At 42.1% G+C, this 24,395-nt stretch overlaps 1 protein-coding gene across 3 annotated transcripts in view; it reads right to left on the reverse strand.

Moving 5' to 3' along the window:
- DOK7 (docking protein 7) overlaps window positions 1–24,395 on the reverse strand; it is a 100,413-nt gene that overhangs the window by 66,750 nt on the left and 9,268 nt on the right. For all 3 annotated transcript variants that reach the window (XM_045017358.1, XM_045017357.1, XM_045017359.1), the window contains 2 exons: window positions 20,378–20,578; window positions 3,970–4,089 (listed from right to left, as the gene is read on the reverse strand). In XM_045017358.1, coding sequence (XP_044873293.1) covers window positions 3,970–4,089; window positions 20,378–20,578 — 321 coding nt within the window. The remainder of the gene's footprint in view (window positions 1–3,969; window positions 4,090–20,377; window positions 20,579–24,395) is intronic.

Raw genomic sequence — 24,395 nt, forward strand, 5'->3', positions numbered from 1 at the left:
AAGAGATTTGTGTACTTTTGTTTCCCTCTGTCTGCCCAACATCTTTATCAGCAGGCATGTGACCAGCTCTAAGAATAATGTTTATTAGTGAACCACTGCTGCAGAGCTTGCAGGAGGAGCCAACACACATTCCTTAGTGCAGCGGGAGAGGGGGGAGTTTAACAGCAAGAACAACAGACAACACATCACACATCTCTTATCAGTTTTGATCCTTTCACTGGTGGTTTTTATATTACAATTCTTTGATTTGTATTAGCTTAATGAAAATAGTATCCCATCATTCAGATACATATGCTTTGCAATCCTCAGTTGTGGCTGCCTGCATAAGGAGTAGCCAATTTTAATGCTTTAGTGGAAGACAAAACAACCAAATAAACTATAAATGCACCCAAATTAATTCTGCAATGCTATGACTTGGGTAAAATACTTCTCCCGGTTCTCATAAGCTATTGTCTGTCATTAGAGAGCCTGATTATTCCTGATTTCTCGTTTTGCTTCTAGTTCATATCTTGTAGCTGCACATTTTATTCTCTCAAGGGAGATTATGAATTATATTTTAGGTAACAGACAACTGTAGCTGCTGTTCTGGATTTTCTAGAAATAAAAAACGGGTAGGGGAAACTATTATTTACTCAACCTATTGGATTAGCTCTTTCAAATCTGTTCCAATATGGGTCTCATATGTATCCCTTGCACACCTAAAACTCCCATTAAATTTCGACATGCAACTAATGCAGAATTGGCTACTAGCAATGTAAAATCTTAATATACTGTATGAAGACAACATAGGGCCAAATTCTGCTCCCTGTTACACTAATATAAATCTAAATAACTCCACTGAAGTTAGTGTAACTCCAGTGGAGTAGGTTATGATTAATCAGGACTAACAGAGGGAATAATTTGTCTCAAAATTTATTATAGGTGGCACAGGTAGGTGACACTTTCCATTATAAGAACCAGTTTTCAGTTGCTGATAACTGCCAAACTTAAACAATTCAGGTTGGAACTTTCTATCCAAGATGTTTGCCTCAATTTGGAATTTATTTATTATCAATAATTTGTTTGCATTATTTTTAAAGTTTCAGATAAAATGGTTCATCTGTTTCCAAGAATGAGATTAAGGGGAAATAGGTTGCTTCACCCATGTTAAAAAAAATTCTTACAACCACTTTGTTGAGAAGCTATAGCTGTCTTATCAGTTATCAGCCTCTGAAAATATTGCAGTTCACACGTGCTCAGTAGAGACTTGTTAGAGTTTGACAGCTGAATTCTCTGAAGACTCCATCTGCACTGAGCATAGTTGACCTGGGCCTTCCTGCAGTTGCTGTTCCAGGCACCCGGGGACTGCTCTGACACCAAGCACAGGACCTGAGAACAGGGAAATCATCTTTCTTGTACTCTCAGTGCTCACCAAGGCAACATGGTGGAGAAGGAGGAAACAGCCTGACTGGAATACAGAGGGGTATGAGAAGCAACATGGGGCATAGGAAGAGGTGCTGGGTTAGGGAACACGGGCTGGAGCTCAAGGGTTAGGAACTGGAACCAGGAGAGGCAGCCGGAAAATAGGGAGGAAGGGGAAGGAACTGGGAAGAATATGAGCAGGGTGGAGGGGAGAAGCAAAGGCTGAGAATGGGACAGGTGGGGAAAATAGGAACAGGCAGGGGGAACTCAGCAGGGACTGAGACTGGAGCAGCAGAGGGAGGGGATAGGGCCAGGAGGAAGGGAAAGGTGGGGCAGGGTGAGGGACAAGGATGGAGATGAGGAGAGGGAGAAGCTGTGGGGGAATAGGGTCAGAATGGTCTGTAATCACTAGAAAACACTCTCCTCTAGAACCTGGAATTGAACCTATTATTCCTGTCTAGTAAATAGCTCTGAAACCCACTGGCAAAGCAGGTCTCATCCTACTCTTTCGGCAGGCCCACATAGAAGATAACTGGCTTCTACTGCAAACAGTTACCTACTTACTCAAGCGATAGAGGATTGTGCTCTGGCTCTGTGGGGGTCAGTGCAGTTCTACATGATGGAATTTTTGTTTTTAACTTTTAATTTAAAAAAAAATAGGAAATTATATAAAAATATATGTTAAAAGAATATTAAATTTGCAAAAGTCAAGCACTCAAAAGTTAGAATTAAGGTTGCCTTCTTTAGTAGCACATTGTCATAATTCTTTACCTGAACTGAACCTCTTTTGGAGATCACATAAGTTTGTATGTAATTAAATAATTTGTTTTTGCCTGTCCATAATAGAAGTCTTTATGTAAATTACAATTTTCTGAGTATACCCTAATTGACAAAATTATAAATCTGAACATCCCAACCACTTTTGTACATGTCAAAAAGACTTTATTATGAATTAATTGTTTGGCAATTTTTAAATTAATTAATTAATGTTCACATTACAAATGCAAAAAACAGCATATAAAATTAGTGAGCTGTTATGGGCCTGACTTGCCTTTAAAAATATATATATGGAGATACACCTATCTCACGGAACTGCAAGGTCATCAAGTCCAGCCCCCTGCCTTTACTAGCAGGACCAAGTACTGATTTTGCCCCAGATCCCTAAGTGGCCCCCTCAAGGATTGAACTCACAACCCTGGGTTTAGCAGGCCAATGCTCAAACCACTGAGCTATCCCTCCCCCTTTCTCTCACCAGTTTTATTTACAGTGGTATAAAAGCATTGATTTCAAGGAAGTGAATGATGAATCAAGTGCTGTATACAATATGCATCTAATTTTAAAATGGCAGGACTGAGCGGTTTTTTCTATCTTTCCACAAATTTCACATCCAAACTACAGGAGAACCTCAGAGTTACAAACACCTTAGGAATGGAGTTTGTTTGTAACTCTGAAATGTTTGTAACCCTGAACAAAACATTATGACTGTTCTTTCAAAAATTTACAATATTGACTTAATACAGCTTTGAAACGTTACTATGCGAAAGAAAAATGCTGTGTGTGTGTCTCTCTCTCTCTGTTGCTGCCTGATTGCGTACTTCTGGTTGCAAATGAGGTGTGTGGTAACTCATGTTTGCAACTCTGAGGTTCTACTATAAATCTTTTATATCACATTTCAACACAAGAGACTGGTTTGCTTGCATGTTTACAGCAATGATAAAAATCCTGTAAAACTATTCTTATCATGAAAGCCATTAAATACCCCTAACTATGGAAGTTCAAACATATGCTACAAATGTGAAATCCCCCTTCCTCCACCATTTTAAAACCTTCCTCCTTCACCAGAGAAACTTCACAGCTATTGTTCTACAAGCTCATCTTCCGCCTTCCTGCCCTGATTGACATACTCCTTCTCACTGCGTATTACATTTCCTCACCTACTAAAACCAAAAGGCCATAGAACTCCCGCAAGATCACATCTAATTTCTTCTCTGAACACTACAGTGCCTGCAGCATGTACCACAAAACAGAAAAAGGAATTTAATCCTTACTCACCAGAGAAGAGCCTGAACTGCAAGATTGAGATCAGGATGTAGGGGCCTGGTCTAAAGCACTAGACGTTCGTTGGGAGTTTTTCCAATGATTTCAGGGGGCTTTGGAATGGGCTTGAGATGTCATCTAGCCCCAAAATTAGTATTCTACGAGTTTGGCTCAGCAAATTTTCAATATTACAACCAGCAGCCAGATTCAGATATGGATCTAGGTTCAAACTGGAACTATTCAAACCCCAGATTTGCTTTGGGCCCGTCTCTATTCAGAATATTATATTTTGGTACAGTTAAATAAGACCAGGCAAAGGCCAGCAGCAGCAGAAATATGAATGAGCTAGAGCAGCAAGGGAAACTGGGACATTCAACTGATAAATCTGTACTGTGACATTTCAGAATGAAAATCACTTTGCACTTTCCATGCCCAGCAAGTGTCTGCAAACTGTAATTCCAATCTGAGCAATAAGTGCTAGACAGGGCAAGTTCCTACTTTGCACGGTTACTCTATACTTCCTATATTAACCTGGTAGGACTGGACGCAACCCAAAAGGGCCTTTCGTCGGGGAGATACCACGAACGATACAGTCGAACAGAAAGCTGATCTGCTCTCCTTCGGCACAAGAAAGGAAAAAAACACCAGCCCCTGAAAGGAAGCACAACATTAATACAGACTTTTCATCTGCACGCATAACAGAAACATAAAGATTAAACATTTATACATGGTGATCAATAGAATGTTGTGTGCTGGTCATGAAAGAAATCAGTGAGATATATTCTGAGAAAAAAAAATAAAAGGAATAAATGTAATGGCAACACATTTTGATCTGAGAAACTGTAAGCAGAAGACAATCATTTATACTTTCTCAGTTAGCTTTCTGAGAGTCATGCAACCAAAAACAAATTAAGCCAAGTCAAAATGGGAAACCACAGCTGCCCGTTTCTCATATTCATATTTATACATCAACTTTCTCAGGTCAGAGCTGTGTCAATCTTCTGCTTTAGAATTTAGGAGATTTGTTTACATGTCAAATATTTACTGTAGAAATCTAAGTCGTAGTTAGAGATGGGGCTGAGCAGTGAATTTCAGACCTGAACTTCTCCCAAGTTTAGGAGTGTTCAGATTTGGAACACAGAAATTGCCATGCTGGATCAGAACCAAGATCCATCTAGTCCAGTATCATATCTCTGATAGTGACCAGTACCAGATACTTCAGAGGAAAGTGAAAGGACCCCACAGTAGGCAAATGTGGGATAATCTGCTCCCCCATATTAGGTCTCAACCTGACCTCCAATAGTTAGAGATGGTTTAAGTACTGAAGCATCGAGGTTAAATCTCCTTTTTAAATTTTTGCAAGCATTAGAGTTTGATTAAGGCCTTGAACTGAGACAGGCCTGATTCTTGAAGCTCAGATATGAATTTTCCAATAGTTTATGGGGTTCTTTTGAAGTTACTATACACAACACCTAGATATTGTGATGATTGGTGAGCTATGAATACTGATAGACAAACAGATCTGTCCACAATCAAAGTGCAACTAAAATGCCTGTAGCTGCTGGTGGTTCAAGAGCAGAAATTGGAAGAGACTCAGTATGTGTTGAGTCAATCACGAAGGAGCAGGCTGCAGTGTGGTCTGCTCAAATGTTTGAGCTGCAGCCTGCCTCTGCACTTGCTGCTGTTTAGAATTCCACTGTCTGAGATCTATAAATACACAGAAGACTTGTGGCTTTAATGAAACAATGTTTTTATTTTAAAAAGTTTGGAAAACATTAAAAAGGTACAGGACATTTCTTTATCAATTATGGCTGAATCCTGCCCATCAGTGAAGTCAATGACAAACTCCCATTGGACCAAATTCTGTTTTCAGTGACCCCCCTGTATAGCCAAAGTAACTCCACTGAAATTAACTAAGACCCTCCACATTCAGCCCAGCATAACTAAGAGCAGAACCTGACCTATTATTTTCAAACAGGTCAGGACTTGGTCCTCAAAGAGTTATTTTTCTGCAGAGTATTATAAGCTAAGAAATATTTTACCCATTTTCCTGCGTACCCAAACAACTTGTATCAGTTCTGTGTGCCTATTATTAACAGAATGTAAGGTGATCCCATGAGTTGTCATCAGATCTTTACCCTTCATTCTGTTCTAGTACTTTGCTTTCCATTCATTAAGAATAGCACTCAGCAAACTTAGAATAAGAATCATAAATAAGTAAATAAATAAGCAAGCTTTGAGCTGTGTCTTGTGTGGCAGGCTGGATAGCTCAGGGATTGCTGGTGCCATACAGAATCCTTTACTTCTAGGTTGCCAGTATAAATCCAACTCAGGTCAGACATGACCAAAAAATTATCTTCTGTTGCTGGTTTTTTACTCCTCTCAGTCCAGTTCCCAGTGGACAAGTGTCCACATCAGAAAGGGCTTTGCCATGACTGACAGCCTCAACAGAGACAACAATGACTGAACAGGCACCAAGACTGAACTATCATATGCACCACCATAAAGTGTTCCTGCAAGTTGGATTTGAGACACACTAGAAGGGCAACGTGTAGAAGCTTGTGCCCTGCAGTGTGGATAAACAGAAGATTTCAGCCATTATCCTCCCTGTGACACAGGCCCATAATCTTTGACTCGGCCCTCTTTAGACCCTTCCAGCCTGTATGTAAATCCTGTCACCTCTTGCCACAGAACATGCTCTTGTCCAAGCCCTCATCATCTCATACCACAGCTACTGTCATTTCCTTCTTTCTGGCCATACCTCCTCCTTCCTTGCCCCCACCCGAGTCTGTTCAAAACACTGCTGCTAGAATCATCTTCCTGACTTATTGCTCCAGGATGCCATCCCTGTTAGTGCCCCTCCATGGTCTCCCACTTCCCCATCACAATAAACAAAACACCTCAGTATTCATCTTCAAGGCCCTTCACCTTATAGTGCCAAATTGCCTATGAGAGCTAGTATTAATAACTGGAGATATACCAATCTCCTAGAACTGGATGGGACCTTGAAAGGTCATCAGGTCCAGCACCCTGCCTTCACTAACAGGACCAAGTACTGAATTTTGTCCCAGATCCCTAAGTAGCCCCCTCAAGGGTTGAACTCATAACCCTGGGTTTAGCAGGCCAATGCCCAAACCACGGAGCTATCCCTCCCCCCATATGCTATAGCAACATCATCCTCCATCTTTGTTCAACAGCAGCCTTTATTAGCTGTCAGTGCACATCTTGCTTAAGCACTTTTGTGTTTTCACCCATGCTGTGCCTTACATATGGGAAACAATTTCTGTCCAGATCTGTCAAGTTGTTACCTTGTCCTCCTTCAAGTCCCTTTGCCATGATGCCTACAAGTCATTGCTGCCTGACCACATTTGGGCAGCTGGCAAGATGAGTCTTCCAACTTTTGTGCAACGTACGTGTTTTACTGTTTTCATCCTCCTATCCCTCCACTTCACTCGTGTCTGTTTCACCCAGCTGGTCAGTGGATTACTTGTCATAATCCTATGTTGTGAACTCTCTGGGGTGGGGACTTGTTTGTACAACAACCAGCAAAATGGGGGCCCAATCTTAGATTATGGCCACTTAGCACGATTGTACTACAAACAACAATAATTTCATTTACAGGGCTGTTGATCCAGCACTTTTCACCTCCACTAATTACACATTCAAAACTATCTGTTATTTTATTCATAACATAAAGATCTTAAATAAAGATTTCATTGTGTCTTTAAGGCACTGGCCTCTATGGGGGTTGTGCAGAACCATACCAGGCAGAAGGCTAGGAAGTGTTGTCCTTCAGGGAGCAGGGGAAGCTCACCTTCAGGGTTGCATTCTCCCCCCTGCATGACAGTCCTGCTCTGTGAAAGCTTTGGGTGGGATTCAGGTGAGAATACTCCTTGCTTCCCCTCCCCGCCCACACACACATCCTGAACCCATATAAGGGCCGAGCACATGTCTAACCTTAAATTAGCATCTCCATACAGTCCAGTCTAATCAATTTCTGAGCAAAAGGTGCAGATGAGAATAAGTCATAAGAACATAAGAACGGCCGTACCGGGTCAGACCAAAGGTCCATCTAGACCAGTATCTGTCTACCGACAGTGGCCAATGCCAGATGCCCCAGAGGGAGTGAATCTAACAGGCAATGATCAAGTGATCTCTCTCCTGCCATCCATCTCCATCCTCTGACAAACAGAGGCTAGGGACACCGTTCTTTACCCATCCTGGCTAATAGCCATTTATGGACTTCACCACCATGAATTTATCCAGTTCTCTTTTAAACACTGTTATAGTCCTAGCCTTCACAACCTCCTCAGGTAAGGAGTTCCACAAGTTGACTGTGCGCTGCGTGAAGAAGAACTTCCTTTTATTTGTTTTAAACCTGTTGCCTATTAATTTCATTTGGTGACCCCTAGTTCTTGTATTATGGGAATAAGTAAATAACTTTTCCTTATCCACTTTCTCAACATCACTAATGATTTTATATACTTCTATCATATCCCCCCTTAGTCTCCTCTTTCCAAGCTGAAGAGTCCTAGCCTTTTTAATCTTTCCTCACATGAGACCAAACCCCTAATCGTTTTAGCTGCCCTTTTCTGAACCTTTTCTAGTGCTAGAATATCTTTTTTGAGGTGAGGAGACCACATCTGTACGCAGTATTCAAGATGTGGGCGTACCATGGATTTATATAAGGGCAATAATATATTCTCAGACTTATTATCTATCCCCTTTTTAATGATTCCTAACATCCTGTTTGCTTTTTTGACTGCCTCTGCACACTGTGTGGACATCTTCAGAGAACTATCTACGATGACTCCAAGATCTTTTTCCTGACTCGTTGTAGCTAAATTAGCCCCCATCATATTGTATGTATAGTTGGGGTTATTTTTTCCAATGTGCATTACTTTACATTTATCCACATTAAATTTCATTTGCCATTTTGTTGCCCAATCACTTAGTTTTCTGAGATCTTTTTGAAGTTCTTCACAATCTGCTTTGGTCTTAACTATCTTGAGTAGTTTAGTATCATCTGCAAACTTTGCCATCTCACTGTTTACCCCTTTCTCCAGATCATTTATGAATAAATTGAATAGGATTGGTCCTAGGACTGACCCTTGGGGAACACCACTAGTTACCCCTCTCCATTCTGAGAATTTACCATTAATTCCTACCCTTTGTTCCCTGTCCTTTAACCAGTTCTCAATCCATGAAAGGACCTTTCCTTTTATCCCATGACAGCTTAATTTACGTAAGAGCCTTTGGTGAGGGACCTTGTCAAAGGCTTTCTGGAAATCTAAGTACACTATGTCCACCGGATCCCCTTTGTCCACATGTTTGTTGACCCCTTCAAAGAACTCTAATAGATTAGTAAGACACGATTTCCCTTTACAGAAACCATGTTGACTATTGCTCAAGAGTTTATGTTTTTCTATGTGTCTGACAATTTTATTCTTTACTATTGTTTCAACTAATTTGCCCGGTACCGACGTTAGACTTACCGGTCTGTAATTGCCAGGATCACCCCTAGAGCCCTTTTTAAATATTGGCGTTACATTAGCTAACTTCCAGTCATTGGGTACCGAAGCCGATTTAAAGGACAGGTTACAAACCTTAGTTAATAGTTCCGCAACTTCACATTTGAGTTCTTTCAGAACTCTTGGGTGAATGCCATCTGGTCCCGGTGACTTGTTAATGTTGAGTTTATCAATTAATTCCAAAACCTGGCATCATCGTGGATAGTTCTCTGAAGATGTCCACGCAGTGTGCAGAGGTGGTCAAAAAAGGACTCTTCAGTTTGGAAAAGAGAAGACTAAGGGGGGACATGATAGAGGTATATAAAATCATGAGTGATGTTGAGAAAGTGGATAAGGAAAAGTTATTTACTTATTCCCATAATACAAGAACTAGGGGTCACCAAATGAAATTAATAGGCAGCAGGTTTAAAACAAATAAAAGGAAGTTCTTCTTCACGCAGCGCACAGTCAACTTGTGGAACTCCTTATCTGAGGAGGTTGTGAAGGCTAGGATTATAACAATGTTTAAAAGGGGACTGGATAAATTCATGGTGGCTAAGTCCATAAATGGCTATTAGCCAGGATGGGTAAGAATGGTGTCCCTAGCCTCTGTTCGTCAGAGGATGGAGATGGATGGCAGAAGAGAGATCACTGGATCACTGCCTGTTAGGTTCACTCCCTCAGGGGCACCTGGCATTGGCCACAGTCGGTAGACAGATACTGGGCTAGATGGACCTTTGGTCTGACCCGGTACGGCCTTTCTTATGTTCTTATGTTCTTATGAAGCCAGAGAACAAGCTTGCCTGAGGGAGAGAGTGGTGCTAATAGGGGCACTAATTAGATTCCAAAAGCAGGGGCTAGGTGTTGGTTCCAAGCTGTGAGAGTGAGCAGAATCAGTACGACCCTAAAATAAAGCACAGCTGGAGGGACAGCCATGCAGGGAACATGAAGTCCCTTCCAGTTCTACACTTCTATGATTTTATGATTTCTTGGGCCCAGGGCTGGAGTGTCTTGAGATTTCTACAGAAGCCCAGGTGATGTAAGTTCCTACCGCAGTTCAGGGAAACAGATCTCTAACATGTATATTTCTGTAACTAAACAGAAGAGACCACGGATTACCCTAACTCAGCCACTGGTTTCGCATCCTAATGCCATCACCCACAACAGTCCAGAATATTGGCTTTCCACTTGGTCAAAGGAGCAAACAACAACAAGAACTACAGAGGGTGAAATTCACCACTCTGCTTACAAAACCCCAGTAAAAAGGCTACAGGTGGGGAATGTACTAGAGGTTAGAGACTAAACTAATCCCACAATCTGAAGACACAATTTGAGTTAATGGGGTGGAACAGTGTCCACTGTCACTCCACACTCACCCGGACAGGCTTCTATGCATGGATCCTTGTAAGTGTGCACACAACGCTCGCCTTCTTCCCATGCCCTCCCCTCCACAATTATCAGAAGCTGTGGTGTAGATTCCTTCTGTCTACCCACCAAACACTCCTTCCACTGCCATGCAGGAGTACAACAGGGCTACCATGACATGGAGGGCCTTCTGAAAGGGGGAGAACTTCCACCAAATTGCATAAAATTGGACTCAGCAACCTAAAACTTAATTTAAAAATAGATCAATTCCTACCTGCACTCCTAAGAGCGCCGCTACAACAGCTACTAAACAGCCTTATGACATTACTGGCAGTGAAAGCAATGAATTCACAGACCCAGTGAGAGAAAAACAGAAAGACAATCATGTTGGCTTCTGCAGCAAAATAAATATTGATCTATCTAGGTTCTCTTATGTGCCTTTTCACAATACTGTTTGATCCACACCCTTAAAAAGAAGTGATAACAGTGATCTCTGTCTCTTGCTTTACCAATTAAAGCTAGATTGACAATAGGGAAAATAATAGTTTATGAGTCCTGGTAAGATGCTACATGGTGGACGGATGGACTTCCGGTGTGTTTCTAAATGTTAAATATGTATATGCAAGTGACTACTACTTATTTATTTCTGGTGTGTTAAATTTCTAATTGAGAAGTTCTCTGCTACTAGAAATTATACAGCTCAGTCGTGCGTTGGAACAGAGTTCACTGCACAAGCATTTGGAAGCTCAAGAATATGTGGTATGCATCACTGTAATACCGTGCAGCTGTTTACTAGATTGAAGAGCTCTCTCTTCGTGGGTAAGGGACTTAGTGGAAAGCAGCCTGCAACCAATCATGCAAGACTGAAACACTAAGCCATTCGTTAGTGACAGTTGGCAGTATGATACTGTACAATCAGTCCCCAAACGTTGAAGAGAAATTACGATAGGGAAACCATTGGTGAAACTAAATAATATCTTGCTGAACTTTGCTTAGTGTTTTTTTAATTCTACATATAAAACCCCACAGAAGTTGTTCTGTAATCATACTGTGGAATGGTATGCACCGGCAAACTATTTACATGGAACCCCAGAACACGTAAGACTCTGTGTGTCTGTCTGTGTAGGAGGAAAGTTTACAAGTTTTCAGTAAATTTACTACACATGAAAGGTGCCATGTAGCCAATCCTGGAGACCGAAGTCCACAGAAAAAGTACCACACAGCAGCAATGCAAGTTTCTTTACACTTTCCCATCAATGTGCCTTAATCCTGACCTTGAAGGACCCCCTGAAGAGATGAGACAGCTCAGTCAGATTACATATCCTAGACTTGCGTGAAAACTCCAGGGCCCAGTTTGCAAAGGGCTAGCCTTGGTAAAATGCCTGCAAGTTGGCATGTAGACTTTACACAAACCAGAACTGCCCAGAAAAGTCTTCAGCCTTTACACACAATCTATGCCTCAATGATCCCCTCCTTATCATTTGTCTTCAAGAAAAGGCCCAGTGATCTCTCCATTTGGGGCTCCTCTGATTAAATGGCCCCTTCTGCCCTCCCTTGGGCTTCATGGGGGTGCCAGCAGACTTTTCAAGGGGCACCCACTGTAGTGGAGAAGATAGGAAGCACCCACTTCCCTGTCCCTAAAATGTCAGTGAGATCATGGAAAACACTCCTGCTCCCATTGCCAGCCAGCTGCGTACACCCTAGCACAGTAGCTGGCATCCTCTTAAGGGTTCCCCTCCTAGGAGATGCACTTATGGGGAAGATGGGGCAGCTTCAGACCAGGCTTAGGAACGAACATTTTCTCAGTCTTGGGTTGAAGTACACAAATGTAATAGAACCCGAACCCATGCTGAATCTTAGTGGCTTTTTGAGCATCCTACATGAATTTTTCACAGCACCTCTAAATCAAAAAATGTCTAAATAAGGGGTAACAATTTGTGATCACTACAAATCTACACTATATTTGAACTAGTCATTACCAATCATGTGAGCAATTCCTTCCCTAGATAATTCTTTCAATTTCTTTTTAACCAAAACACATTACAAAAAAATGTTGTGCGTTTGAGCTTCAGCTATGGATGGATATTGTGCATACAATACCCCTGGCTTGAATGCACACTTGTTTGCAGCTACTGGAAACAGAACAAGAAAGTACTTTCCAATCTCTGGAATTGTAGTACAAAAATAGTTCTGTTAAGGGTAAAAGAATCAGAAATTAAGGAAAAGTGGGATTGGGTGGATGTTTTGTTTGCAACTGAATAATCAGTTACTCCCATGGAAATGCTGTTTGATTTAAAATATATTGGCAGTATATTCTTGAATATTGTCCCAACTATCTGAACTGGGCTTTTAAATCTTCTTCATGCTGGCAATTTAGTTGTGCTAAAGTGGGCTGTGTTCAAACTCCTACCTGAATCAATAATTATCATCCAAGTACATTTGTTTTAGGTTCTTCTGTAGCACCTGCCAGCACAGATTATTAGTGCCTTACCTATATTGATCAATTTATCTTCACAAGGGGAAAGTATTAGGAGGAAGCGAGGCACACAGAGTCTGCAGTAATAGTCGGACCTTTTGTGTCTCAGGTCTCATGGTAACATCCAGAAATGAACTCTGTTCTCCTGAAAACCAGTTCAGTGCTTTAACCACAAGACCATCTCCTCCTCCTAATAATTAATATGTTATTGTGGAATCTATTAATAAAACCTTAAACTCACTCTTACTCCCCAGTCAGAATGATAGTCTCAGGGAACAATGATGGATTAATATAAAGCAAGACTACATTAGAAGACTCTACATAACACAGAGCACCATTGTTATGATGACCTAACAACTAGCATTAGAATGTAGGACTTATCCCAGTAACTCAAACAAAAGCACACTTCCCAATACTCTACATAAGGTTTTGGAGTTTATGGAGGTTTTGGAGAACCTAGGCAGCCAACTTGTGTAAATATACTGTGACAGACCCAGGCCAGTGGGGTACAGGAGTCTGGTAGAGAGCAAATATACTGGTCACTGGCTGAGTAGTTTTCTGTTCCCTGAGTGACCAGAGCAGGGGCTGCACTAGAGTAATCAGGAACCTGCTAGACCCAATTCAGGCAGACAAGCTGATTAGAACACCTGCAGCCAATCAAGGCAGGCTAATCAGGGCACCTGGGTTTAAAAAGGAGCTCACTCCAGTCAGGCGAGGAGGAGCCAGAGGAGAGGAAGTGCATGTGAGGAGCTGGGAGCAAGAGGCACAAAGAGCTGAGAGTGAGAGGGTGTGCTAAGGAGTACAAGCGTTATCAGACACCAGCAGGAAGGTCCAGTGGTAAGGACAAAGAAGGTGTTCGGAGGCGGCCATGGGGAAGTAGCCCAGGGAGTTGTAGCTGTCATGCAGCTGTTACAAGAGACACTATAGACAGCTCCAATCCACAGGGCCCTGGGCTGGAACCTGGAGTAGAGGGCGGGCCCGGGTTCCCCCCAAACCTCCCAACTCCTGATCAGACACAAGAGGAGTTGATCCAGACTGTGAGGAAGATCACTGAGGTGAGAAAATCTGCCAATAAGCACAGGACCCACCAAGGAACTTTGTCACAACATGCTTTAAGCTCTTTTTGTAATCAGATTTCTTGTTCTATAAAATTAATACGTCCCTTTAACTAGTTGTCTTCATTAACTAGCCCAGTTTTGATAGTACAGTAAAGACAGGACAGTAAAGAAGAATAAGGGATGAGGAGATGGGAGAGTTAAATATATGCATGAGGATGCGCTCTTCTGTGCCACAATTTTTTCTACAACAATCGATTAGAGTAACATTCTACTTAGGTACTGATTCAGAAAAGCATCCCTGCTTGGGACAGCACTTAAGCAAATTCTTAACTCAGACTTAAAATTAAGTATATGCTTAAATGCTGTTGTGAATAGGGATGTACTTAAGTGCTGTCCTTAACCAGGGTCTCACTCTGCAATTCAACACCCATGGATGGCCAGTGCTAGCTGACTTGGCTCACAGGGCTCAGGTTAAGGACTGTTTAATTGCAGCATAAACGTTTGGATTCAGGCTGCAGCCTGAGCTCTGGGACCCTCCACCCTCACAGAGTCCCAGAGCGTGGGCTCTAGCCCAAGCCCAAATGTCTACATTGCAATTAAACAGCCCCTTAGTCCAAGCCTCACAAGCCTGAGCTTTTAATTGCAGTATAGACATACCGTTGATAATGTTTTGAATGTTGCTAATTGCGGATTATAGAAATATGAAATATTTTACAAAGGCAGATTTTTTGATGCAACTTATAACAAATAAATGCACACGTTCTTGCTTTTTTGTAGCACATGTACGACTTGCAGACCATGGCACATCTTTCAATGGGAATTGTGGGCATTCGGGACCTGAATATATCAGCTGCACACTCTTGATCATGTAAAAGCAGCAAAGAGTCCTGTGGCACCTTACAGACTAAAAGATGTATTGAAGCATGAGCTTTCGTGGGTGAATACCCATGATGCATCCGACGAAGTGGGTATTCAGCCACGAAAGCTCATGCTCCAATACGTCTGTTAGCCTATAAGGTGCCACAGGACTCTTTGCTGCTTTTACAGATCCAGACTAACACGGCTACCCCTCTGATACTTGACTCTTGATCATACATCAGTGCCCCCCCCCAACACCTCCAGCAGCAAAAACACCAAAATAGAAATATATGCAAATGTTGCTTTTAAAAATAAAAACAAAAAAAAGTCAACAGGGTTCTTCTTAGCCTGGTCTCAGAGTATTCCCACTGATTATTTTCCAACATACTCAGTAAACATGGATACTGCTCATAGCACTCTCTGCATCAGATGACATACTGCACATTCAGTTACACTTATAAAACTCATACTATATTATGGCTAATATATACTTTGTGGTTTTTTTTAACATGGATTGCAGAGCCATAGCAACACCAACATTGATAAATAGTTGACGATCATCCAGAAGTCAGAAACTTCACCTGCACAGACTTAACCATGTGTTTAAAGACCATTTTAATCAACATCATATCAAGACATACAGCATGTCTTCCTGGGTCTGTGAAAATGCCCCTTGCAATAAAAGACAGCAGGCCTATTTCTTTTCTCACTGGTAACACTTTTACGCTAACTTCAGCAGCAATACTCCCGATTTACCTGTGTAAGTGAGAGGAATATCAAGCCCTTTGTGTATCCTAGGATACTTAAGTGGCTAAATGTATAAACACCAATCATTAAACTAAAAGTTTATTTACTATGCGATAGACCCTCAGTAATCAGCACTTTGCTAACTATGCAAAAAATTGGTGGTCTATCCCTATCCCTTTCTTTTGAAAGACTGAAGAGATGATGTAGCAAATTCTATATTGCTAAAATGTCATTCTTGCAAAATTAAACTACAGCACGTTTACTTGTACTGTATGAAGTATACACATAAAACTAAACTTCAATTGACAAAATAGAACATATTACATTTTGAGATGCTTTATATCCTTGAGTTTTATCATTTTTTTTATTTTGTTCACTAATTTTCACCATTCATTAATTTTATTGAAAAAAGCAACAGTGCATGAAATATATATAGCAAGGTTCTTGATTAATAATATCTCATTAAAAAGAAATGTCTGAGCACCTCCTATATATATATATATATTTAGTAATATACAATGACATTAATATACACTTCATTATTCACTACAAGAAAAACCACTATATTTGCTAGTTCCTACACAATATATTTAATAAACTGAAAAATACAAAACTTGTAAGGTCTACATACACTTACACAGCCATGTTTCAACATCAGCATATTAAATAACATCACACAGATCAATCACTCTAACTCTATCCTTTTCTATCAGCACATCACACTAGGAAAATGCTTAGAACTCTGAAGTAATGTACCCTGGAACTCTATTCCTTTCCAAACTGTAACTACAGATTATTAATACACTATAGATAATAAACAGTACATATCCATTTCCATTACAGAACGTAACAAGGGGGAAGGTTAAGGCTGGCTGGATATTACAGATCAGGTATTGGAGTGGATTATATGGAATTGGGAACTGGCTAGTTCAATTATCTATTCATTTCTAGTCTTTCTAATATTTAGGTGAGTATTTCTTACAGGTATATAATTTTTGTGAAGAAAGTGTAATTTAGGGGTAGCAAGGGCGGTGTAGCTGGACTCTGCTAAAACACATTTTCACCCTTTACTCTTTTATAACAGTTTGTGAATAGTCAGTTTCAGTTCACTTTATGAGAGCATGTGTATGGGCCAAATCCCACCCTAAGGTGTCTAGATGCCAAGATTCCCCAGACAGCAGAACCCAAGCAGTTCCACTGCCAGAGGTGGGAGGGTGAAAATCTGGGGAAGCCACACAAGAGGTGCAAACCCTCTACATGGCATAGATCTTAGCTCCATGGGGCCTCTTTGTGAAGAAGTGTGCAGGGAGCATTCAGAGACAGACACAGTTGAGCCAAGCATGGGACTGAGCCAGAAGATCTATAGCTACCTTACAGTCCTTTCCTTTCACCCCACGATGGGGCCGCAGGGCCTAAGAGTGTTATCCGGGTGGAAACGCCTCTATAGCATATCAGTGCTGCCACTCTATGGCCTTTGGGAGTAAATTTCTCCCCACTCTCCCTGGGGAGCTCATCAGTGATCAGTCAACTCCTCATGCAGAACATCTATGACCAGATTGTCTCCTAACTTAGTGGTTTTCAACCAGGGGTCCAGGGCCCCCTGGAGGGCCACAAGCAGGTTTCAGGGGGTCCACCAAGCAGGGCTGGCATTAAACTTGCTGTGGCCCAGAGCAGAAAGCTGAAGCCCCAATACATGAGGGTGAAGCCTGGAACCCTATGCCCTGCCACCAGGGGCTGAAACTGAAGCCTGAGCAACTCAGCTTCATGGGGCCCCCTGTGGTATGGGGCCGTAGGCAGTTATCCTGCTTGCTACCTCCTAACACTGGTCCTGGCTTTTATATGCAGAAAAAAAAGTTGTTGTGGCACTGCTGGGCCATGGAGTTTTTACAATATGTTGGGGAGGCCTCAGGAAGAAAAAGATTCAGAACCCTTGCCCTACCTGAAGGGACATTCACTATTCCTTACAGAGTTGCATTCTGGGAACACTTCATGTCCTTGTATTTCCTCTTGTAGCCATGTTACAATGAGGTGGTTTGACTGCAGTAATACACAGCACCATGGCATAAATTTACTGGCCAGCTGTGAGACAACCAGCACAACTGCCTTCCTCAAAGTACCCAGCTCCTGCAATGAACCATGCATTTCCCAAATGTCTTGGCTCAGTCAGGGAAGCCAATGAAGAAACATTCTTCCAGAGCAGAATGGCAGCTAAGTCAGCATGTTTCATTTTGGTCTTCAATTACCCCAGAAATTTCTACTGTTCAGAAAGAAAATTAAAAATGGAATTGCATCTAGTCATTCTCTTCTCATGTACACTAAGTAGCAGTAAATCTCTCTGCTTTACACCTGTGATAACAACATTCTCCTCTTCTTAGCTAAGCAAAGCACCAAACAAATGGACCTTTTAAACAATGCAGATTTCAGATACATTTTCAGTGGTTACTGAAACTCTCCCTTGGAAAGGGAGGGGAAGGCACCAGAGAGAAGTGCTGAGGTTTTGTTTGTTATGGGCACGCGAGGCCTGGACTTCATATTAGTTTTCTATTTGCCAGTAAGGTACAAAAACTGCCATTTTCATGTCTGAGAAATTTCAGGAAAACATTAGTTTTTTTCCAGTGAAATTTGCAAAAAACAAAACACTCTGAAGCCAACATGTTCCAATTGCAACATCCCACAAACCACAGAACTGCTCATCAAGACAACATTTAAAGCCCCCATTGCTCAGAGAAGGAAGGAGAATGTCTTCTCCTGAGGCATCTGTTTGAAGAGTCAGGGAAAAATTGAAGCCGAAGCATCACAACACTTTTGTACCATTTATCTAGTACAAATCACAGCACTTCTTATCTCCAAGACAGCCTCAGTTCTAAGTTAATACAGTACTTAGTTAAACAGTGAAATGATATACTCTCTCCTTTGAGGTGCTTATGTTAATAAAGATTAATACCTGATTTAATCTGCCAGTCTGTTACTAAATTTATTTAAAGGTTGCTTGGCATTTCCATGATAATTCCCTACAATGTGGGAATGAGGAGCTAAATATTGCAGCTGTTTCAGATTTCATCAGTTCAAAACTTGGTACTCTGTACAAATTGTCAGGAATCCGCAACAGCTTCTAAAGGACTTTTCACTCAGTTTTAGATGCTTGTGCAGAAACCCTACACAGTAAACTGCTCCATTCAAAACCTAAATACATTTAGCATTTTCAGCTAGTAACTAAGAGCCACATTTTCTAACGGGGGCTCTGAAATTACTCCTGCAGTGCAGCATACACATCAACACACAACCGTCAGTTGCATATGAACAGTTTTTTTCACATGCAAATCAAGTAGCTGCACCTCTGACTTCATGATCTGAAAGTGAAAACGGATATGCACATAACTGACAAGCACAGTTCCAAAGTTTGCTTTTGAAAATGTGATGCTAAAGGACTACTTAGATTTGGCATCCTGAAAAATTATATTAGAGTGATTGATGTAATTTTGATCAACTGCTAGATTTGAATGGATAGAATGGTATGACAGTTTAGTTTAGTAAAATAAATGAGACTTGGTTCCAGTGGTGGATTAATGCACAGGCCCATGTCACAGCGCCCCAGCAAAACTGGGGCCTCCAGCAGGAGCACCGGAATCTGGGTAGAAGGGGGGGGGCCCACCAGCAATGGAACTGTGGCCCTGCTCCCTGCTCCTCCTCTTCCCCTTGAGGCCCTGCCCCCTGTCCAGGCCAGAGGCCAGAGCCGGGCCATGGTAAGAACCACCCAGAGAGCACGGGCTGGCCCATGTCTCCACCACCCAGGCAGCTGGAGGATCCAGGGCTCCCCACAGTGGCTCAGGCTTCCTGGGTGGCTCTTACCACAGCCCAAGTCTGCCGGTCTCCACCCTGGACAGGGGGCAGGGCCTCAGGGAGGAGGAGCAGGGGCAGGGCCCCATGGTGAGGGGGGCCTAAGGGCCACCTCAGGCCCCTCACTGGGAAGTGGTGGCGCTGCTAGTAGGGGTGCACTTCACAGTGGGGGAGCTGATCACCTTATCTCCCCCCACCATGAAGCACAGCCCCTGCCACCGCTGCTCCATGCTTGCCCAAGGCTACTACACCCATGTTAAAAAGTGGGTGGGCATGACCCCCCTCACCCATGTTAAAAAGTGGGTGGGCATGGCTCCCCTCACTCCCCCCCCCCGGTTCTGGTGCCCCTAGGCCCTCAGGGTGTTGGGGGCCCCAACGTTCTTTGTGCCCAGGACCCCAATAAATCTTAATCTGCCTTTGCTTGGTTCCGAAGAAATTTCTCTGAAATACCCAGAATCACTAAATTGTGTAATAACTAACCTATATAACCACAGGATTTTATTTTCATTATCCTTGTCCTCCCTCCCCATTTCCTTCTTTTGTTTCTTAAATGCCTTTGTTTTTTTCCTCATCTCAAATTAGACTATAAAACTCTTCAAGGCAAGGACTGTCTCCTACTTATTGTCTGCAAAAACGGAACCTTGATTCTGATTGTATTGAGGCTTAGAGCAAACAATTATCCTCTACTACAATACAAATGATAATATAATCTTAGTTTAATAGATTCAAGACCAGAAGGAACCATCTAGTCTGACCCATAGCACAGGCCATACAATTTCATTCAGTTATTCTTGTACTGAGAGCAAAAAGTTGTCTTTGATTGACATACACCCTCCAGAAAGGCATCCAGCAATATTCACGCAGCATCCATCACACCAATACTATTTTTGTCTACATAACAGTGCTCAGTCCTGCAGCTTCTTGCACACATGAATAGTCCCACTGAAGTCAATGTGACTACTCATACAAGAAGAGCTTCAGGATTAGGTCCCTAAATTGTACATTAGCCAGACTGGTATTTATTTATCTGCAAATATATTTTTAAAAGTTCTAGTTTTTAAGTGAAGACAATTTCCATTCATACTTACAGAAGCCACACCTGGTGCCCCCTTCAAAGATGAATCCATTAGGGACCGCTCCATATCTGCGCAAATCTGAGAGCTTCCATTGCCCCATGACGGTGGGTGGAAGGTCTTTTACAAGGACTAGAATGTCATTGCAGAAGTGAAGAGTAGCCGGTCCACTCTCCAGCTTAGTGCCAGGTGCTACAGCAACATGAAACCTATGAACTATTAGGGGGCAAAAAAAAAAAATACAAATAAACCAATTAATTATGGTAGCAAACAGAAAAAAGGCAAGCATGTTTGTAACAGAAACCAGTTAATTTAATAGTACTGTGTACACTGAGTCCTACCTACTGTGCCATTTGGATCTACCATATCAGATAAGAAACTCAGAGCATTTTCCCCCCCTCTAATAGTTCTGGGTAGCTTGACAACAGCAGTAGGGTAGCCAGCCCTCCAGGATTGGCCTGGAGTCTCCAGGAATTCAAGATTAATTAAAGATTATGTCATGTGATTAAATCTCCAGGAATAAGTCCAACCAAAACTGGCAACCGATCAGTTGCACAGATATTAGGCCAATTTAGCTTTTGGAGTAATGCATTCAGGCTGTGAGCCATAGTTCAGCAACATGACTGATTAGAGACAGCTTTTCCCAAACATCCTTAAAGGGTGATGCGTTCCTCAATGGTTTTGTTTCCTACCCCTATTGCCTTCCCCGAATGATTCGCCTCATGTTTAACCATCAGGACCCGAGAACAAATATATTCATCCCCAGATAACTGAACGCCAATAGGGAGTAGAATCATCCAGACATCTTGGCCACATACCACCTCAACTCCATTGATTGCTCAACTCTTTGCTGCACATCCTCCCATCTCCTTTACCCTCCATCTTCAAAATGAACCCTCCTCCTCCACCATGTCAGGCCTCCATAGGCTGCTGAAATCAGAAGGTGTGAATGGAGGGTCCCACTTTGACACTTCCTGCTCTCACCCTCCAGCCTGCTCTTTAGAAAGGAGCCACTGAGCATTGACCCCTCTCTGGCTGTTCTGAGTTGCTCTGATGTTTCCTAGGCTGAAGGTGGGACTAGGAGCTGACTGAATAGGAGGATACCCCAAGAACTAGATATGGCATTCACTTTATGCAGGGGCTCCTACCCACCCTATTCTCACAACAGTCACAGACACTCCGCACCACATGTACTATCCATGTGGTTCAGTAAACAGGGCAGCAGGCTAGGTTCTATTCCCAGCTATGCCACTGACTCACTCTGCCACTTTTGACAAGTCATCCCCAATCTCAGTGCCTTGGTTTCCCTACCTGTAAAATGGGGATAATGACACTTACCCATTTTTGTGAAGCACTTCAGGATCTATGGATGAAAGGTGATGATTACTGTTGTTATTGCTGTATCCCAGGACATTAGCTGATTCTCAGGTGACAGACACCTGGAAACTGACCAATTTCCTAAGGATTACCTTGATCTAAAATATTACTACATATTTTAAATGTATATTTAATTCCTCTGCACCAGAGGTGCTCACTAAAGCCAAAAGCTGCCTACTCATCACTAAAATCCACAGGGAAAGCACTAAAGAACCAATTCTTAGAACTATTCTTCCCTCCCCTTGACTAGATTTTCTCACCTTTAAAATGTCAGGAGATGTAACGGCATCTTATCATTGCTTCTCATATAAGTATTTTGCTGTATTCCTCAATAAATTACCATCTAACTGTGAGTCAACTCCTCATCTGTGACCTGCATTTGATAACTTCCCTAAGGTCCTAACAGAATTAGCCACAAAGTAATTCAAGAGAAATGTAAAAGAAAGCCAGAGAGAGAACTCACCATACCTCTACCTACGGTCTTGCCCCAAAACACTGCTGGGGAATAAATCTATGTTTAGGTGACATTGATTGTCTACTGTGTGATTCTGTAACACCACTTATTTAGAAAAATCCAATATGCTATCAAAGTGAAACCAAATCATCACTGATTATAGAATATTCCTTGTTCAGTCTTACATCAACTTAGACATCCCTCGGAGGTTACTTCTGTTTGTACAAGATGGAGCTTTGTAAGTAACCCTAGGTTAGAGGCTACCAGACTGTGATCTTATTGGTTCTGTTCCACCGCATCTAAATGATGAACAGGGTAACAAATGGTTGCAAACTCCAATGGTTGCATAAATCAAAGATCTGCAGCTAGAGTTCCAGAATCACTCCTAAAATGTGCCAAGTCAACACCGAGATTTAAACACCCCCAAATTTGAGGAAAGTTTAGATCTGGATAGAAATTTTGTGGTATAAGCCCAACTCTGATGTAGCTGTAGAAAGCAGCAGTTTTTCCTACCTGAAATGTAAACTTTTCAGTGTAGTCCCCAAATCTCCACTCCCACTCTGCACAGGAATACAGAACCTGCTCAGTTATACTTAGGCTCCTCTGTTGAGATGTGTCTGCATTTCTTATTTCCTTTAACATGATTATCCTTTCCCCTGCCCCCAGTCCTTCTGTGACCTCCCGTCCATCAACATCCCTGACATCTCTGCACCTGTAGGCTTACTCCCTCATTTCCCTCAGTTTTATAGTTGGCTCCCTTAATTCCACTGGATCCTCTAACCCTGACTTTCTTGTCTCTCTCCCCCACCATCCATCTCACTAACCCCCTCTGTATTTATTCCCTCTGCAGAACACTTCTGGAGGAAGGCAAATGGTTATAAAAGTGGCAAATGAGCCACTCCAAGTTCACCCACTCCAAGTTCACCCACTCCTCCTTCTGTTCTGCCATCTTCCTTGAAAAATAGCTCCACTTCTCTTCCCTAATGGCATTCCATACCTATAACTCCCAATGCTCATTTGCCACCTTTTACTGACCCCTCAAGTCCTTAACTATCATCCTTAAATTCACAGATTCAAAGGCCAGAAGGAACCCCGCTGATCATGTAGTCTGACCTCCTGCATAACACAGGCCATATTACCTCCCCCTCAGCCCAGGAGCTTGTTGACTTCAAGGAGAAAATTGTCAGGTTCTCATGTGAGGTTCCTCCATCCCCTCCTAATATCCTTTTCTCCTTTACCTCAGTCAGACTCTAAGGTCTCTTGCTCACTGTCCGTTTTCAACTCCCCCACCCCTCTCCCAGTTTTGCCCCATGGCATACAAGCACATTTTATTATCCCCATCCTCAAATAACCAAACCCCAAACAACTACTGTCTCATTTCCCTGCTTTCCTTCACATCTAAACTGAATGGATGGTGTACATCCACTGCCTTAACTCCCTCTCCTCTAAATCCCTCCTGAATTGCCTCCTGTCTTGTTTCTGCATTCTGTGCTCCATTGAAACTGTTCTCCCCAAGGTCTCCAAAGAGCTTTTCCTGATCAAATTTTACATACTTCATTCTGTCTTTTCAATAAGCCCTGTCCTTCACTCTGCCAACTGTGCCAACCTTCACGGCTCTCCAGTTCTTTCCCCCACTCCCATCTCCATGCCTTCCACACTTCCCCCTATGCCTGAAACAACTTCTCTATCCTGATATAGCAGGTACCCCTTACACCTCATTCAAATCCTTCTTAAAGGCTCAATTATACCACACACACACACCCCAGGCACACAAACTTGTATTACATGTTTTCCCCACCCCAACACTGCATTAAGTGAGATCAGGAGAATCAAACAAACCCTGCCAAGCGTGCACCCTCCTCCACCTTTCTCAGTGCATCTATTCTTATCTGTATTTGTCTTTTAGACCATAAGCTTCTCAGGCAAGGGTTGTCTTTGTATAGTGACAAGCTCATTGCCAACACTTAACAGGTGATAAACTATACATAAATAATAATGATCGTCAGTAATAATAAATGTATGTCCTCATGCTTTACCAAACACTAAAAGCCAGTTACCCTGGATTATCCCCATATAATAAATTCTCAGCCACTACAATGCATTTCAGAGCTACAGAACTGAAAATGAAGGACATACTAGAATAAAGTTAAACATACAGGTGAGAATGGCATCTTTACTGTGAGATTCTCCCATTACATGTAT

Source organism: Mauremys mutica, chromosome 5 (assembly GCF_020497125.1).
Source record: "Mauremys mutica isolate MM-2020 ecotype Southern chromosome 5, ASM2049712v1, whole genome shotgun sequence".
Lineage (NCBI taxonomy): Eukaryota > Metazoa > Chordata > Testudines > Geoemydidae > Mauremys > Mauremys mutica.